The sequence below is a fragment of the Alexandromys fortis genome, unplaced genomic scaffold (genome assembly GCF_014885135.2).
Source record: "Alexandromys fortis isolate MF-2015 unplaced genomic scaffold, M_Fortis_MF-2015_v1.1 scaffold_264, whole genome shotgun sequence".
Lineage (NCBI taxonomy): Eukaryota > Metazoa > Chordata > Mammalia > Rodentia > Cricetidae > Alexandromys > Alexandromys fortis.
Window position 1 is genome coordinate 385,641 of NW_026068140.1, and position 17,410 is coordinate 403,050.

Here is a 17,410-nt window from a genome sequence, read left to right on the forward strand (position 1 = left end):
CATCAAACACAGGCTCTCCTGTTTAGGTGGAGTAAGACAGTAGCTAGAACAAACATCCCACTGAGAGGGGCTTCAGAAACCCAAGGTCACCCTGTGAGTTGGGGAGGAGAAGAGAATGAGTCAGGGACCAGAAGCTGAAATTAGCAACAATTCCCAGGGATGCCAGGGAGGGTAAACAATGGCATTCCTGAACAGAATCAGCTCTAGAATCCTGGGGTCTCAGCAGCTTTGAAATAGGGATACTGAAAATAGCCCCAGGAAGTATCCCTGGCCAAGTCTCACCTCAGAGGCCAGCAGTCCTGGCCCACACTTGTCTGAGAGTAAATGGGGCAGAAGTGAAAGGGACCAGTCTAGGAGTGGGGAGCTAGAGGGAGCAGCCCTGTGTCTCTGGAGTGGGCTCTTGCCTACCTTATCACCCAGGCCCACTGGTTCCATGTGGAAACAGTTGTCAGACAAGGAGGGTGGGTTTAGGAAAGCTCAGCCCACTCCGCTTCACAAGGGAAGGTGAACAGAAAGGGACTAGATATCTTGGGAGGATTTCCCAGCCAAATAAGCAAGAAAATGCCACCAGCCAGGATCTGCCAGGATATCACAGAACAAAAAGGTACACTGCCTTTTAGCACAGACAGGGCTTTCCTCTCTGTTCAGTCCCTACTACCCAGGGCTTTGGAATAGGCACACACATAAAACAGAAGGGAAGACCTCTCCTACTGCCTGTGGTTCACCTCTCCTCCTATTCCCACCCTCACCCTCAACTGCTACTTCACTCAGGCCCCTTTCAACCAAAAACAGTGTCCCCAGCAATCAAAGCCCACCACAGTCATTCCCAACCAACCCAGAGGAAAACAAATGAACAGCCACAACCATGCCATCTTATTTGCATATATTTGCATAATGCTACCTATGCAGCCTAGAAAGGATTGCAAGCTACATTTCCAATGCACAAGCCCAACTCCTTGGAATGGTTTACCACACTGTATATTGAGACTGGAAAACAAGTTCAAAGTTCACATCCTGCATTGCGCCCTTGGGCAAGTGACTAATTGTGTGTGTGTGTGTGTGTGTGTGTGTGTGTGTGTGTGTGTGTTTGCCTCCATGCGATGCTGGGAATCGAACTAGGGTCCTTTCCAAGAGCAACTCTCCAGTCCCTGATTCTTAACAAGTATGCATTAAAATGTGACCTAGAGGTAAAATAAAAAATAAAATGTGGCCTAGAGGAACTGGGGAGATGGCTTAGTGGTTGAGTGCTTGCTACTCTTCTAAAGAACCCGAGTTCAGTTCCTAGCACCCGTTCCTCCTGCTCCAGGTATTCAACACCCTCTGCTGGCCTCCACCAGCACCCACACACATATGGTATACACATGCCATGCACAAAAATACACATGCACATGAAAATAAAATGTTTTTTAAAAGCAGTCCAAGCCAGGCAGTAGTAGCACTTGCCTTCAATATCAGCCCTCGGGAGGCAAAGACAGGTGGATGTCTGAGTTCAAGTCAAGCCTGGTCTAAAGAGTGAGTTCCAGGACAGCCATGGCTACACAGAGAAACCCTGTCTCAACCCCACTCCCTCCAAAATAAACATAAAAGTGATCTGGAGACAGCAGATACCAGCATCACCTTGGGTCAAAATGTAGACTCCAAAGTTCACTGCATGTTTGTGGGACCAGAGGAAAGCATGCATTTTTTTAAATGTATTACGTGTGTGTGTGTGTGTGTGTGTGTGTGTGTGTGTGTGTGCTATGGTACATGTGTAGACCTTCACATGAGTCCTGAGACTGAACTCAGGTCATCAGGCTTACTCTAACGCTCTTCACTGCCTGAGTCATTTTCCTGGCCCAGAGACAGGAGTTTTTAATAAACACCCTAAGTGATTCTTAAACACTCTACTCTAGAGCTTCGATCTCAGCTGAAAAGTGAGGCAGTCTCACAACAATATTAAGAGAAATAAAGGAAATAAAATGTGCAACAAGCCTGGTGCAGGCAAGGGGTCCCCATAAATACAGCCTGGATGGGAATTAAGTGCCAGCATAGGGGTTCCCACTCTGCCCCAACAGCAGTACTTCAAACCCAGCAAGCACCTGCCTGCTCAGCCCCAGCCTAGGAGAAGAAATACAGCTTAGATGGAGGAGTTAACAGAAAACGCTAGTGACTAGAGTGTCTCTACAACTGAAAACCTCATTTGATTCTCACAAGCATTTTAGGAAAGAAGGAAATGGCTTTTGCCCAAGGTCAAAAGACTTGTCAGTCTTAGGCCAGCAAAGCCCACAATGCACACTGAAGTTAAGGGGACCTATGTCCCTACACTTTGACGGTGTTAGGGCAGCACAAGTCTTACAGTGCATGGGGCACTGCACCAGAGTCCCAGTCAGGTCCACCTTAAGTGTTCTGGACCTGTCAGTGAACTCACAGGACATGGCAATTATCAGTGTGACCTCAACTGTGCCTGGTTAACCTTGGTCTCCATACTCAGAGCACACACTATGTGCTCAATAAAAGTCCATCATCTAAGGGCAGTGGTGGCGCATGCCTTTCATCCCAGCTCTCAGGAGCCAGAGGCAGGCAATCTCTGAGTTCCAGGACAGCCAGGGCTACACAGAGAAACCGTCTCTCCAGAAAAAAAGAAAAGACAAAGAAAAAAAAGTTATTGACAAGAGTTGTAGAAAACTAGTGAGATGGAAGGCCACCCGCCAGATCTCACAAGATGACACTTCCCAGACAGGCTCTGAAGCTTCACGGTGAGCCCTGGGACAGGAGTGAAACTGTAGGATGACTTTGAACCACTGAAGTCCCACCTTCTCTGGCTGCGATCCGATCGTACCCAGGAATATGCAAAGCTCCTATGGAAGCCTGAACAAAACATGATCCAGGCAGCAGAAAGAGGCAGGGAGGGGAAAGATTAAAGAGTAAATTTGACAAAACAAGGAATCCAAGTAGAGAAGCTGGACTCAGGCAGCTGAGAGGATCCAGATGCTTAACTGCCCCCTCCTAGAGTCAAATACACATATGCACGCGCGCGCGCACACACACACACACACACACACACTATATGCTAGGCAGCAAAGGCCTCTTTTATCTCAAAGTCCTTCTGAGCAAAGACCCCCACCCCTAGGCCTCACTGGCTACGGAGAGTTCTTCTCTACCCACAGCACTAGTCCAGCCCTGTGTTTCAGACCTCAGAGAACTGGCCCATGAAAAGCCCCTCCCTAGAGAATAAGACACGCCTCCAGGAAAACTGAAGTTTCCCAGAATTCCTTCTACCCCTTCATACCCATTTCCCCATCATAGTACCCTCTGATCTTGACCCTCAGTAAGTCCCAGTATCCCCTGGCTTTGGTTGGACCAGAAGACTCTGAAAACAATAACCCTCACACAAAGACCCCAGCCCATTCCTATGGGTCACAACGTGACTGGCAATCTGAGGATTTCCAAAGTTGCCTGTCACTACTTCCAGTACCAAGATGCCACAAAGATCTTTGTAGGTAGGGGGCTTAGAAAAAGACTGCTTCAACCCAGGTGGCTGATAAGAAGACAAAGAAAGGGCTGGAATAAAGAGTTCAGTGGTAAAGGACCGGTGTCCTCTCCAGGCTTGGTATGCCCCCCACATCCCACCTGCAATCTCAGCACTTGGGAGCAGAAACAGGAAGAATGTTGTGAGCTCAAGGCCAGTCTGGGCTACAGAGTGGGGGAGGGGGGCCACAGGACAGGATGGGAGAGAGAGAGAGAGAGAGAGAGAGAGAGAAAGAGGGGGTGGGGCTGTGGGGATGCAGGCATGTGAGGTCTTAAGGATCCCAGGGATCAGGAGGGAGAGAGAGGAAACCCCTTGAAGACACCTGTCATAGAAGTAATAAACAACAAAGAGAGTGGAAGCAGGAGCTTTCACAAGCAACCACCCCTCTCCTGCCCCCCTTCTTCTGCCTCCCCTCTCTTCCTGGACTCGCCTCTCCTCTCCTCTCGCACCCCCCTCCTCCTTCCCCTCTCCTGGCCTCCCCTCTCCTCTTGCCCCCCTTTCTCCTTCCTGGTCCCTCTCCTCCTGCCCCCCTCATTTCCCCTCTCCTCCTGACCCCCTTCTTGGTCCCTCTTCTCCTGCCTCCCCCCTCCTCCTGGTCTCCTTTTCTCCTGACCCCCCTCCTCCTGCTCCCCCTCATCCTCTCTCCTCCTGCCTCCCCTTTCTTCTGCCTCCTCCCTCCTACTGGTCTCTCTTCTTTCTCTATCTGCCCCCCTCCTCCAGCCTCCCTCTCTTCTCTACCTGCCTCCCATCCCCTGTCTCCCACCCCATTGTCCTCCTGTCCCTTTTCTCCTCTCCCTCTCCCTGGCACTTACCTGAGGATGGGCCCCTGGAGGTGACTCCTCTGGACAGAAACAGGGTTTGCCATGGAAATCAAAGTTCTCTACTTCAAAGTATCAAAAAGCTGACCCCAGGGCCCAAGGGCCCCTACTGGGGAACAACTCCCTCTTGAACCCCCAGAACTTCCTCTTCCCCAGAACTGAGCGACAGACCAGAAAGCACTTTTTGACCAGGGAACTGGAAAGGCCTGACTAGGGGGTGATGAGGCAGAAACCTTAACCCACAGGAACTGGGTGAGAGGCCGCGGGAAAAGTTTCACATCTGAATCAGACTGAAAACAAGAATCTGCTGTCAGAAGAGTCCCAGAAAGGCCAGAAATAGCACAGGCCAGCCCCTTGCTCTGAGGAGGTGGGGCTCCTCTTTGGGAAATAGGGATTAGCAGGCAGTGTCCGGAGGAGGCAGGGACAGCGACCATCCTGAATCTGTCACGGAGAGATCAGTGGTAGGAGTGGAAGAGGCCCAGCCGGAGTCCAGAGGGGCTAAGCAGATCCAGCTCCTGCAAATCTGGGCTTCTAGGGCCATTCTCCCAGGAGCCTTGGTTCACCTGAGAGAATTCACAAGGAAGGACAAGATGAACTCCCCAGAGAATTAGAAGCAGTTGGGAAGGGGCTTGCAGAAGCTAAAGGCCAGAGAAGGTTCACAGGTAGAGAAGCGCGTCCCACTCCACAGTGAATGAAAGTTGGGGGGAACTTGTTCAAAGAAAGAATAGAGGTGATGGGAGGGGCCTGGCAGTAATAACAAAACATACCTGAAGCTAGCCAAATTACTCCTAGCCCTGATTTTCTCATCTTACATACAGAGATTGGGGAAAACCGTGAATTAGCCAGAGTGAGGTCAACACAGGAAGGGCAAAATGGGGCTCCCGGGAGAGCTTAAGGACCAAGACCCCCTCTTCCATCTCCGCGACTTCCAGGAAAGAGCCTGGCCGCCGCAACCAAGTAGACTGCGTACACAGTCCTAGCAGCTTCCCGATTGGCTACAAGATGACATCACAAGTGCTTTGGGGTCATGATTGGTCTACTGGAGCTTAGGCGGGGCTAAGGAGGAGGTGGGCGTGCTGAAGCCAAAAGTATCCTCAATTCTAGGGTCTCACAATAGGCGTGGACTGGAGAAAAGGGATCACTGGGTTGAGTGTGGCCCAAGAAAGGGAAGGGAAGAGAAAAGAAACAATCCCAGAGCTTTGGTTTTATGACGGGAAGTCTTTCCCCTCCTTCCCTACTGCTCGCTCAGAAGCCAACAAATTAAAACACCGTTACTGTGCCAAGGCCTTAAGGAGTATAAACAAATGAAGTTTAGGGACCTGCTGTTTCTCAGCGGCTCCGAGCTCTGGGACAAGTGAAAGTGGGCTTGGACTGCGGACAAGTAGTGGAGAATGGAGACACACGAGTTGCTCTCTAGAGGTCTGGTGGCCTAGCAGGGCTGCTGCGGGGCGGGGGGACCACTCTGCGACCAGCTGGCTTCACCATCCCTACGTGGCTCAGCACTTTCAGAAAAAGACGAGACCCAGCATCAGGGTCCCAGGCCAGGCCATTTGGCTTGTTTTGCACTCGCTGACTCCAAAGGAGGGGGTGGGGAAGGCAGGTGACAGTCAGCTTTACTCGGGCCCCCAAGAGCAGTATCCTCCAAGCTGTGCTAGCTCCCCTTCCTGCGTGCCCTGTTCTGAGAGGTAGATATTAACTGGGGAGGGTATCTCCTCAGCCTACTCTTTCCCAGCTGCACACCCCATCCCATTCGCGGTGTCACCTATTTGCCCTATGATTATAAACGGATCCTAGTAAAGAGAGACTTGGGCAACTACAATCCTCTTCCTGGGGAGTGGGATTCATATATTCATCCAGATGTCGAATCCACAAGTCCATCCAGTATCAAATTTCTCTTCAGTTCTTAAATGTGTCATTTTTACCAACATATGTTAATAAGCTATTTTATGCTATTATGTTAACATAAAAAGTTACAGGTTTCATTACGGTACTTCCATATTTTATGTGCCATTTTGCTTTGGATTTGTTAGTTTAAGGGTTTTTTGTTATTATAGTGTTTTTGCTGCTGTTTGAGTTTTTTGAGACTTTATTGTTTGTTTGAGACAAGGTCTATCTCCAGAGGCCTGGAACTGGCCAGGCCGACCTTCAATTCACAGAGATCCGCCTGCCTCTGCCTCTCAAGTGCTGGGATTAAAGGTGTGCACCACCACACCTAACTTATGGTTTGCTCTTGTTCACCCCTCTCCTCCACTGCCCTCTCCCATCCTTCTTGACCACTTTTTACTGGGTCCTCTTCCCCACAAATCACCCACACTGGCTAGCATGCCTTGTGCACTGGAGTGCTCTCTTCCCCTTCCCTCCCTTAAGGTTTCTTCGGTCCTCTTACAATGACCATTTTACTTCCATTAACCCTTAAATTTTGTTTTGTTGTTTGTTTGTTGTTTTTCAAGACAGGGTTTCTCTGTGTTACAGTCCTAGTTATCCTAGACCAGGCTGGCCTCGAATTCACAGAGATCCACCTGCCTCTGCCTCCTGAGTGCTGGGGTTGAAGGCACTCGGTGCCAACACAACCCGGCTAACCCTTAAATGTAGAGGTAGACAAGCCCAAGCTCAGGCTTCCCTGTTGTGCCCACACCCAACTTTCTCCACCTTGTACTAAGGACTAACCATTGGCATAGGGGACAAAAGCTGAGTCTGGTCAGATAAAATGAGAATGGGAACGGCTCGGGCTGGGGGGAGAAATTATCTTGCTGATCTCAGGGATCCAAAACCTCAAAAACTGGTAGGGGAGCAGCTAAATCTCATTTAAAAATTATATGAGTACAAACGTAGGACCATGGGTAAATCTCTCTAAGTTCTAGTTTCCATGTTTAAATCTGATAAATAGCACGTGCTTCCAAGAAAATCTAGTGAGGGCCTGATGAGGTCATTATGAGAAGAGCATTTTGGGAACTATACAGCAGTACATCCATGCAAGAGACTGTAGTTTTCGTCCAATCCTTTAGTTAGTTTTGCAAATATTCATTGAGAGACTTCCATAAACAAAGTCCCAGATGGCCACTAGTACCAGGACCCAGTTTCCTCACACAGTCTGCAAATGGAACGTGAGCTACTTGTAGAAAACTCTCGTCTCTTCACATGCTAGGGCTTCTCTCTCCTCTGTAGTCTACAGGGGCTGGAAGACAGCAGAAGCAGAGGCAGGGTCTGGGAAGAACAAGGAGCTGCAGAACCCAAGAGCAACCAGAACTTTGCCTCACACCGGTTCCCTAACTCCCTGGTTCCCATTGCTGTCTGAGCAGCCCTAGTTCTGACAGCTGGCTGGGTAGAGTGGCGGGGGTGGCTCCAGAGATAAAAATAGACCCCCCAACTGGCAGAACTGGGGTGCCATTCTGGAAGATGACAAAACTCAGGTTGACATAGAAGCCATGGCAGCCATGGGAGATCTCTAGCCTCTGGAAAGAGAAGGGGTTCAGGGAAGGGGCAGAGGTACTGTCAGCACTTTTCCATCCTGGTGGGTTGTGCTGTTAGCCCAAAAGACCAAAGGAAATGAAATAGAAGTGTAGAAGGTCCTGGAAGGCAGAGAGGGAAAGAAACAGATGTGGAAGGTGCCCCAGAAGATGGCCAGGACGACACTGAGCCATGGAGCGAAAGGGTCGACTTCTACCTTGCCTGTATATAAGAGCAGCTAGCTCCCCAGTCTCCGAACTAGAAACCATTTCTAACAGGTGCTCTTAGCAACAGCCCGGCACAGCTCAGACCGTGCATGGAAAGATGCAATTTAAGCAGCTTAAGACTTAGATCAGACTAGTAAGAACTCAGGTGGCGCAGTACCTGGCCCAATACAGCACACAAATGCATCACCTCTCTCTCGGATGTCAGCCCTTGAGAAAGGGAATAAGTGGGAGAGGTAGGCAATAACATGCAGTGAAGGTAGATGAGAGAGAAGGTGTCAGGACCCCATCCAGAAGAATGCTTCTCCCTCTGACATCTCTCCCCGCACTGTGGAGTTCTGCTTATTCACCACCTCCACAAACCACCCCACTAGTCTGCTAGACCACATCCCAGCAGATGTCCACAGCAGATGCCCCGCTTTGAGGGGACTGACCAGATGCTTAGAGCAGCCTGAGATGGGTAAGAACTGTCAGCTTGGCAAAAGATGACTATAGGTATGTGGGGCAGCATAAGGCTGGGTCAGCAGGATTGCAGTCTGGCCCCAGTTCCGACCCTGCCCTACCAAGGCTTCCCTGTAGCCCTGGGTAGCTCTTGCATCCAGGGCCTAGCACTGCAGGCACTAGGGAAGCAGGGTATCTGGACCTTGTTTCCCAGGTTCTAGAATTCTTTCTTTCTGATTGGCTCACTGCTTCCTCCAAATCAGCATTTGCCAGATCTTAAAGGAGGGTAGCTTCATTTTTTTTTTTTATCAGAAAGGTCACTTTCTAACATCTGTGAATTTCCCAGGAAGTTCTCCTGTATATCTACCCTCAATCCATTCCGCAGCAATCAAAACAATAGCCAACTTTGTTGACATTTCAAAGGCAAGCAGAGATGTGTTATGCATCTTCCAGATTGGAATTCCTAAAGCTCTGGCTTGGTACAGAGATGCTCCAGGCTATGGAACTTGGCAAGTGTGCTCACTCATCCCAGGCTGAAGGGAGTTTCCAAACAAGGTGGACATAGAGGACAGAACTAGGGAGAAGGTGCCAGGCTAGATGCTGGGTGGCTGATAAACAAGGAAGCTGAGAATGGAGAAGAAAAGGGGAATTTATGAGGCCCCAGATCCTATCAGTCAAAGGTTCCCTAGGCACCCGACCCAGAAGCCCCACTCTTACCCCAGCCCAAATGATGCTAGTACCAGCTGGCAACCTCATGGCCCACTGCAGCTACAGTCATTCCTTGCAAATCTGACTTCTCATTGCAGCTGTACAATCAACTGACCTGAGAGCCCAGCTCAGCCAAGAGCAACCCTAAATACTCCTGACCCTTCTCTCAGCCCTAGCCCCAGGCATCCCTGAACACATCTTGGCCTTCTTCTCTGCCAAACCCCATGACAACCCCCTCTGGGGATTGATAAGGTCCCCGATGCTGAGGCAGAATCCTAACCTGATGTTTTCTTCCCAAGCAAGAATAAGCACCACAGATAGGACAGGAGCAGGGGGTGGTGAGAGAGAGGGGAAGAGGGAGGCAGGAGAGAAACTAACACACTTGGAGAGTCCTGCACCGAATGCTTAGCAACCACTTCTCTCTTGTTCATCCCATCTCAACTCCCTCCCAGCTCTCTTGAACCAGTCGTCCTCCCACCCTAGGGGAAGATCTCTGTAGCTAACAACTTCCAGCCCCCGAGTCTCACCTCCACCCCACCTGCTGCCCTCGTTTTATGCCTTTTTATCTGCAGCTGTCCTGAAGAGAGTTGGAAAATAGCTCCTCAACTTCCATACCTGAGAAAACCAGCCCCTTGAGATTCAAAGGCAATTACTTGGCTTCTTCCCTGGAGGACCTGAGAGGATGAGGTTGCTGATCAGGCAAAAGAGACGTCCTGCAGAAAGCAGGAGTTAAGGCTGGACAAGGCCCCAAAAAGGTATCTTGCAGCCAACTCACCCTACTGTCTCCACAGCAACACCTAGATACCCCACATACAAATTCTCTGGCTCCCAGCCAAGAATGAGGTAGCGTGGGAGGTAGAAGACAAGAGGGCAAGAACAGGGGGAAAATGAATCTAGAAAAGAAGGGCGAAAGGGAGGGAAGGCAAAGAACAGAGGCCTTAGATCTTTCCTCAACCGTTACTCTGCAGACTTAAAGACATAAGACCTCGTGGAAGGGTTTGCTGGCGGCGAGCTGGCTAGTTGGTCTACTGACTTTAGAAAGAGAGTCTCATGTAGCCCAAGCTGGCCTCACCCTCTCCCAGATGCTCAGAATCTGGGTAAGAACTACCACACCTGCTGTCAGGATTTGTTTTCGTCCATTCTAGTCTGAGATGGAAGGAGAGGGTAACGATCTAATGCGGCCCAGGCTTTTCTCTGACTGGATCCCACCTGGCCTTCCAGGCCTATTTCCCTTCACTCAGGTGAAACCTCCTATGGAGAGCCACTTTGTCTCCCCAGCCTGCTTCCTGGGGCTCTAAAGGGCTTACACAGCGCTTCTAAAATAAGAAGTAAAGGAAATAGAAAATTAGAGTAGAGGTAGGAGACCTGTAATAGAAGAGGAAGACTATTACAGCCAGGGAGGAGAGGGTCCCCAAGCCTTTTCTGGGGATGAAGGAAGAAGAGCTGACCCAGGAGTGAGAAAGTTCCCCATCCAGAGTTCTCTCTTCTCTTGGTCCAGGTACTGTGGATATAATCTGCCTGATGATATGACCCCAGGCCGAGTATTTAGGATAAATACAAAAGGGGGCTCCCCAACACAGAACCCCATCAGGGAGGACCATCGTCCAGAACTACACTTGTTCCTTCTCTGTCCAGTTCAGCCATTGGGACAAGGTAACAAAGACTTCGGCTCTCGTTCCCAACAGCCCACATCCTCCACAGCTCAGCTCACTTCCGGCCCCACTAGCTTCCTTTCCACTAAGGGCAGACCCACTCATCAGCAAAACTCATCTAAATCATGCTGCAAATATTGGGTTCCAGTTTACTTGATATTCATGTTCCTGCCTCCCAAATCTTCACCTTTTTCTCTCATCCAGTCATTAGCCTCCCCCCAACTCTTCCTTCACAAAGCAAGTTCCCCCACACTGAAAGATCTCCAGACTGTGTCATTTAAAGCTATGATATGGACATTTAAAGCCATTGGTATGGACAATATCAAAGAACAGAGACTCGGGGAAACCATATGAGTTCAAGATCACATGGTGTAGAAATAGCAGAGTGGGAATTTGAGTCCACACTAATCTCCTAATACTTTCTCTGTCCTTCTGCCTTCATGATCCTCCAATTTTGTGTGGGAAGCTCTTTCTTTTATCTGAACTCAAGTTACCCTGTCTCTGGGCTTCTCCCCTCCTTCTACATTCCAGATAGCACTCAGTGCGCATTCAAACAGTGCTGTGTAGAAAATAGAGATGATGGGAGAGGCAGTATAGAAACCAGGAGAAACTCCCTGAAAGAGGAAGGCTGGCTTAGGGAAGACAGAAAGCCTCCCACTGAGGTCTGAGAGGCCTGGTTCTCCTGTGGGAGGAGCCACAGATCATCCTGTGATCCTTAGAGCAGCTCCACAGCTCCAAACACAGAATGGGGGCATGACAGCAAGATCCTGCTAAGATCCTGGTAAGATCAGTACTGGTAAGAGCAATACAAGATTACTGGACGGAGCATATTCAATATGATAACCAATGGCAGAATCAATCAATGAGACTCCGGGTCCAGTCCCTCAGCTTCCTCCCGCTGCCCTCTGGAAATCCCCCAGGATTGCCAAAATATTTGAATGTGTCACAAATACATACAAAAGATCACATGTACATCATATTCCATTACCAGTAAACTCAGTCACATCATCTCAGCCGGGCCTAGAACTGCTGGAGGAATTCAGGTAGGAGCAAACCTTCCCAGCATACTGGCTATCAAACATGCCATTCATAACCGTGAAAGAGAGAAAGACACCATCATGGAGCTGTGCCTCCGGCACTTGTCGTCTCTACAGATTTACAGGTATACGCATCTGGCGCTCACAATTTCAGTCTCTCGTTCACACAAAATACAGCCTGTGTATCTTCTCTGTAACTCATTCAGTTCCAGGCTCTATCCTGAGATTTCATAACTCAAAACACAGCAACCATGCCATCTCTCTTTCTTCCACCTCTATCTCCTGCCCGTACCTCCCTCCTGTGTGGAGGTAAACACATATCACAGAGTCAGAGAAAGAACTCGATTTCATGTCTTCATATACACATAATTCATTTAATGTCTTTCTTCATTCCCTTAAAATAGTATTTCTTGAAAGCCTGTGTTATGCAAGATACCACATAAGACTCTGATGAAACAGTGATAACCTCAGATGGGTTATCTAGACTCAGCTGTCACAACCGTGAACCTCGGGGTCCTGAAAATGAAGCAGGAGAGAGACAAGAAAAAAAGACCATGCCTCCACTGTCCCACAGACAGGAGGAATTCCTATCTGTAAAATGTACAATTGAGAGAAACTAGGGCAGAGAAGAGAGTGATGCTTGTAATTCCCTGGGAGACAGAACTCATATTTGTGTTTTCGTGTGCACATAACCCCCAAAAGAACGACTTGGGCAAAAACCCAGAGTGGCAGAATTTTACTTCCAGTGTAAGTGTAGCAAGATGAGAAAAGGTGGGCCTCTCCTCACCACCGGACAGCTCCTGGAGGGTGGGAAGCATCTCACTCCACCCAACAGGGACAACATCTCCAACACCTAGTGCGCTACCTCTCCCAAGCCAGGCACCCAGACTGTTCGTGAGTGAATAAATAAATGAGCCAAGGAAGCAAACCAATCATGGTTTTTCTTGATTAAAAAAAAAAAAAAGACTCTGAAAACTCATTCTACATCTCCTATCTCTCCCGCATGTCCCCAACGCCCTCCGGTCTTAGACAAGGACAAATCGCTCATCTTCAGCTGGAGATGCTGAAATCAACAGGGCCAGACCCTCACTTCTAGACTGCCTTTCTCAGTCTCTTTATTTATGAATCTCCTGAGTCCCACTGCCGGAAACTTCCCCAGTTCATATAGCCTCATTCTCAGTTGATCCTTGACAGAGTCCTCAGTGTGGGAGATGGGATTCCTGAATGTCCATTCCAACAGGAAACTGCCCTGCACAAATCGACTAGTGGAGCCATGTATCCCTAGGCAAACACAGCCTAAGAGTCTGGACGTCCTAGATCAGAACTTTAAAGAAGGGAGTAGGATGGTTGGGTTTGGGAACCAGAACATAAAGAGACAGATATGTAGAAAGCCTATCTACCTTCATTTCCACTTAGTGCCCAATCCTGAGACAGCCATGTCTACCTCCCTGTTTCCAGACTAAACGACCTCTTTTAACCTCACCCATAAGAAGGAGGGAGGGCTCTGTTTCCTAGAAAGGATGGAAGGAAGGAAGAAAGCAAGCAAGCAAGTGAGCGAGTGAGCCTGAAATCCTGGGGTTTTTTGTTGTTGTTTTATGTTGTTATTGTTTCCTTCTTCTTGTTGTCAAAGCCTCCTTGATATTCAAACAAAGGCAAATCTAGAAAGCCATCGACCTGGGCTCTATCTTTAAATCTTTTTCTGCCTTGAGAAAACAAGATTGAGAATCTACTCCCGAGATGAATCAGCTATCTAGCATATTTCGTCCGACCAGATCGCTGAAGTGAGATAGACCAACGTCATCTGATCAGTGAGGTCACCGATCCTTGCCCACTGTGTGAGGCCACCTCAACCGAAGCCCTGTGGAAACAAGCTCTGCTGTTCTCTCCCCAGAGCTCAGTACCACCTTCTGGGCTCCTCTTCTCTCGTATTAGAAGGGGAATGACCATTCATTTTCAAGAAAGACTTGTTTGGCTAGAAAAGTGTGGAAGGCGATGAAAATGGGGAGATTCACTCTACCACATGGTTCTCCTCCCTGGATGTCTGATGAGGCACGAGAGCCATCCTGAGACACTGGAATCCTGTGTCTGTGGCCCCTGATGCACCTGCCACTCTCCTGAACCTCAGCCATTGGCAGAGCATCATCTTCTGTCAAGACCCCCAACAGAATCTATTCAACCCCGTTTCCCTATCCTAGAGCTCATTCCAAGGCTGCACGTCACAGAATCCAGCAGACTGCTTTGGCCAGAGGCAGCAGAGAGGACAAAGGAGCGCGTTTAGATTTCGAGCCTTGTTGCCCACTGTGTACCGTTCTCCCCAAGGCTTCTGTAAGCAGCAAGTACATAAATCAGACTCACCTGTCCAATATAAGCCATCAACTCGTCAGCACTGGTGAAATATTTAAAGAACAATACAGACACAGGCATCTGTCCTCCTCCTACCCCATTCCCCTCTTTATCAGAGCCCAGGATGAGAAGGCTCAATGTTTGCTGCTGAGGGAACTAGAAAAGAACGGGGTTCAGGGATGGTTACCATTTTCTTTCCTATCTATCAGCCTCTTTCCTAGGGCTGCAGAGTCTCTCAGGGAGACGTACATCTTTTCTTATTCTCTGATTAAGAATCAACAAACTGCAGAAATTGTCCAATAGCACCTGCCTGGGAGGTGAACATAGTATATGACCAGTCTCTGACCCAATCCTGTTCTGTTTTGAGGGGCAGGAAGAAAACTTCCTTTCCACCCTCAGAATGTCGTGTGGAACGCCTGAGCCTTCCTCTCCTTTTTTTCTTCTCCATGTACTCTGGTCCTGCAATAAGGAATGATGCCCATATGTGCTTGGAGATCCTAGGAGATACTATATAAACAAAAAGGCTTTGATTAAGCCAATTATGCTGTTCCTGTCAATCACTTTTCTTCACCACCACCACTCCCCTCTAGCTCACAAGTGAAGGTTCCAGTCACTCCTCCAGGCTCCAGGCAGATCATTAATACGCAGTTTCCAGATCCTGAAGCAGCTAATCCTCTCAAGTACCGGGCACCCTCATCCTGCTCCCTGTAGGATGTAGAACTACCAACCCCAAAGAACCCACAGGTTGGCACAAGTATCTCCGTGCACTAGATCCGTATTGGTGTACAGGTGCAGTTCACACCTCTGACCCGTGGAAACACGTGTACATGCCTGCGATATGTCTCACATCTGCACAATCCTGTTCATGGGTATGTGTGAGTCAGCCTGGCATCTCCTAAAAGCTGCCTGCCCGCAGCCCTTGGCAGCCACAATACTGTCTCTTCAAGCTACTGCGTGTGTCACTCTGTCACTCAAAGGGCCCCAAACACAAGCACAAGCTTTGCAACTCCTAAACCTGCCCTAACCAACGGGCTTGCACTGCAGATGTGGCCAGGACACGGGTGTCAGGGCCATATTTCCTTGCACCTGACAACATGTGTGCCCCCAGAGAATCTACCTGCCCGGCTCTAGTTGCCCCCCCTCACACACACACACACACACACACACACACACACACACACACTCACTCACTCACACAGCGTCCAGGCTCCCCCCTCTCCAGATTCCCCTGGCAGAAACTCACAGAGACCGTAGCTTAATCCACATCTTCTTGCTGGGGGCTGACTTCAGCTCCAAGGGTGATGGACAATCCGACTCCAGCATCTCTGGAGGACTGCGCGGGGACAGCTCCATGCTTAGCCACTGTCTAGGGAACAGAAGGAGGAGACAGCCCCTCTGCTCAGCTTTAGCCCCTTGGCCCCTTGTCGAGGGACCCTCTCCATTCATCCTAGACCCTTCCTACCTGCAGCTGGCGTGGACCAGCCAGGCCGGTGTCTCTGGGCTCAGCCCAAGCTAGTAAAGCTGCAGTGCCTGTCGCTGCTCCTCTTGTGCTGCCCGGCCGAGCTCTGGGCTCCCTCTTCCAGCTCTCCGCGCCCGCCGGGGCCGCCACCACCACAAACGCCGCCGCTGCCGCTACCTCCGCCGCCGCCACACACAGCCACAGCCACCTCCTCGCCCCCCTCCTCCTCCACCGGCCAGGACCCCCTCCCTCCGCTCCCCTCCCTGTTTCTTGGTCGGCCCGCCTGCCGGTCTAGCGCGCGGCTCAGCCACTCCTCCCCCTTGCCGAGAAGCGCAGGGGAGCCGGAGGCGCACACATTCAGGAGCGCCCAAGGGCGAGCGCGCGCACTGGCGCCGGGCACGAGTGGCTGCTGCGTGTGCCCTGAGCAGAAGGCGGGGAGGGGGGGGGGTGATGTCGACAGCGCGCACGGGCGGCCCGCAGGACTTGGCCTGGATGGTGGGGTGATTTCTCCCGGGTGTATTTGGAGTTTCTGTGAATGTATACATGTGGTCTTAAGCTTCCACGCATGCATAGCTGCCCGCGTGTCCCCTGTGGCCCTTATCTCTCCCTGGGGCACCCGGACGTGGGTGGAGTGAAGTCACAAGCATCAGAACCTAGCTAGGCCAACTCCCGCCCAGGCTCCTGTTTCTGAAAGGAAAAGTTCTGGTGGCTCTGAGAGAGGCTGGTATCTTACAGCTGGCCTCAGCTCCCACAGAGGGGTCTTCCCGACCTGCCCCTGCCGCCCATCCCACTGTTCCTCCAGCCACCCGCCTGGAGGGGATTTCTTTCCCTCGTTTTAAAGCTCTGCAGAGAAAGCAGCCCCCGTGCCTTCCTTAAATATCCAGTAACCTCACACAACCAGGAAATCAAGCCTGATAGCTCACCTCACCGGGCCTGCAGTGGTTCCAGCTCGGCTCATTTTATTCTGCTTACAAAAGGAGAAATTTAAGGGCTGAAGGCCCAGTGCAGAACAGCCTTTTCTGCTGAATAAACATATTGTGAAACAAGAGAATGGGATTTGAACTCAAGACCTGTTTGTGGCAAAAACCTCTTCCATCCAATCGCGAACTCTTACCGGTACCAGGTCTGTTCTTTGTTCTCCCGGAAATGAACACCTGGAGAAACTCCCATGCAATCAACAAGTAGAAACAGGTTCACTGACTGCCACTAACAGGTGTTTTGGTTTTTTGGGTTTGTTGTTGTTTTGTTTTGTTTTGTTTTTTAATTTCTAACAGGCCACTAATCCAGGGTTCCAGAATGTGAGTTTGAGTTTGGAAGGAGAGGCAACTGGGAGAAGACATATATTCTAAGCTCTTTTCCCAGGGGAAGGAGGAGAAAGGAAGGGAGGGGAGTGCTCGGTTCCCATTGTGAAGGAATTGTCTACTCAGGTCAGGGCTTCTTCCTTCAGAGCAATGCACCAGAGAAACAGGCACCAGGAAGTGCAAAGGCAGAAAGCTAGAGCGGAGTTGGGGATAGAGCCTAAGGTGACAAGAGTCTCAGGACCTCACTCTGTCAGTCTTCAACACAAATCACTCTTCCCACACTCCAGAGGAGCTGTGACAACAGCCAAGAGACCTCTGCCTCTGAGAGCCTGTCACACTTACACAAGTGAGCCCTCTCCTTTACCAACTAAAGAAGGGATTGCCTGGAAACTACACAAGAATTAATTGTGAACTGGGATTAGAGTTAAAAAAAAAAAAAAAACTCTAACTCAAAAATTACATTAGAACTAAG

The 17,410-nt window shown here is 49.9% G+C and overlaps 1 protein-coding gene across 5 annotated transcripts in view; it reads right to left on the reverse strand.

Moving 5' to 3' along the window:
- Pde1b (phosphodiesterase 1B) overlaps positions 1-15,828 on the reverse strand; it is a 27,568-nt gene extending 11,740 nt beyond the window's left edge. The window contains exons 1-2 of one of the 5 annotated variants that reach the window (XM_050126709.1): positions 15,641-15,828; positions 15,422-15,544 (exon numbers count right to left, since the gene is read on the reverse strand). In XM_050126709.1, coding sequence (XP_049982666.1) covers positions 15,422-15,531 — 110 coding nt within the window. In that variant the 5' untranslated portion in view covers positions 15,532-15,544; positions 15,641-15,828. Of the gene's footprint in view, positions 1-4,320; positions 4,890-5,093; positions 5,274-9,761; positions 9,886-15,421; positions 15,545-15,640 lie in introns of those variants that run through there. The other 4 variants (XM_050126710.1, XM_050126711.1, XM_050126713.1 and 1 more) reach the window with 4 other exon arrangements.
- Positions 15,829-17,410: the final 1,582 nt, after the last annotated feature.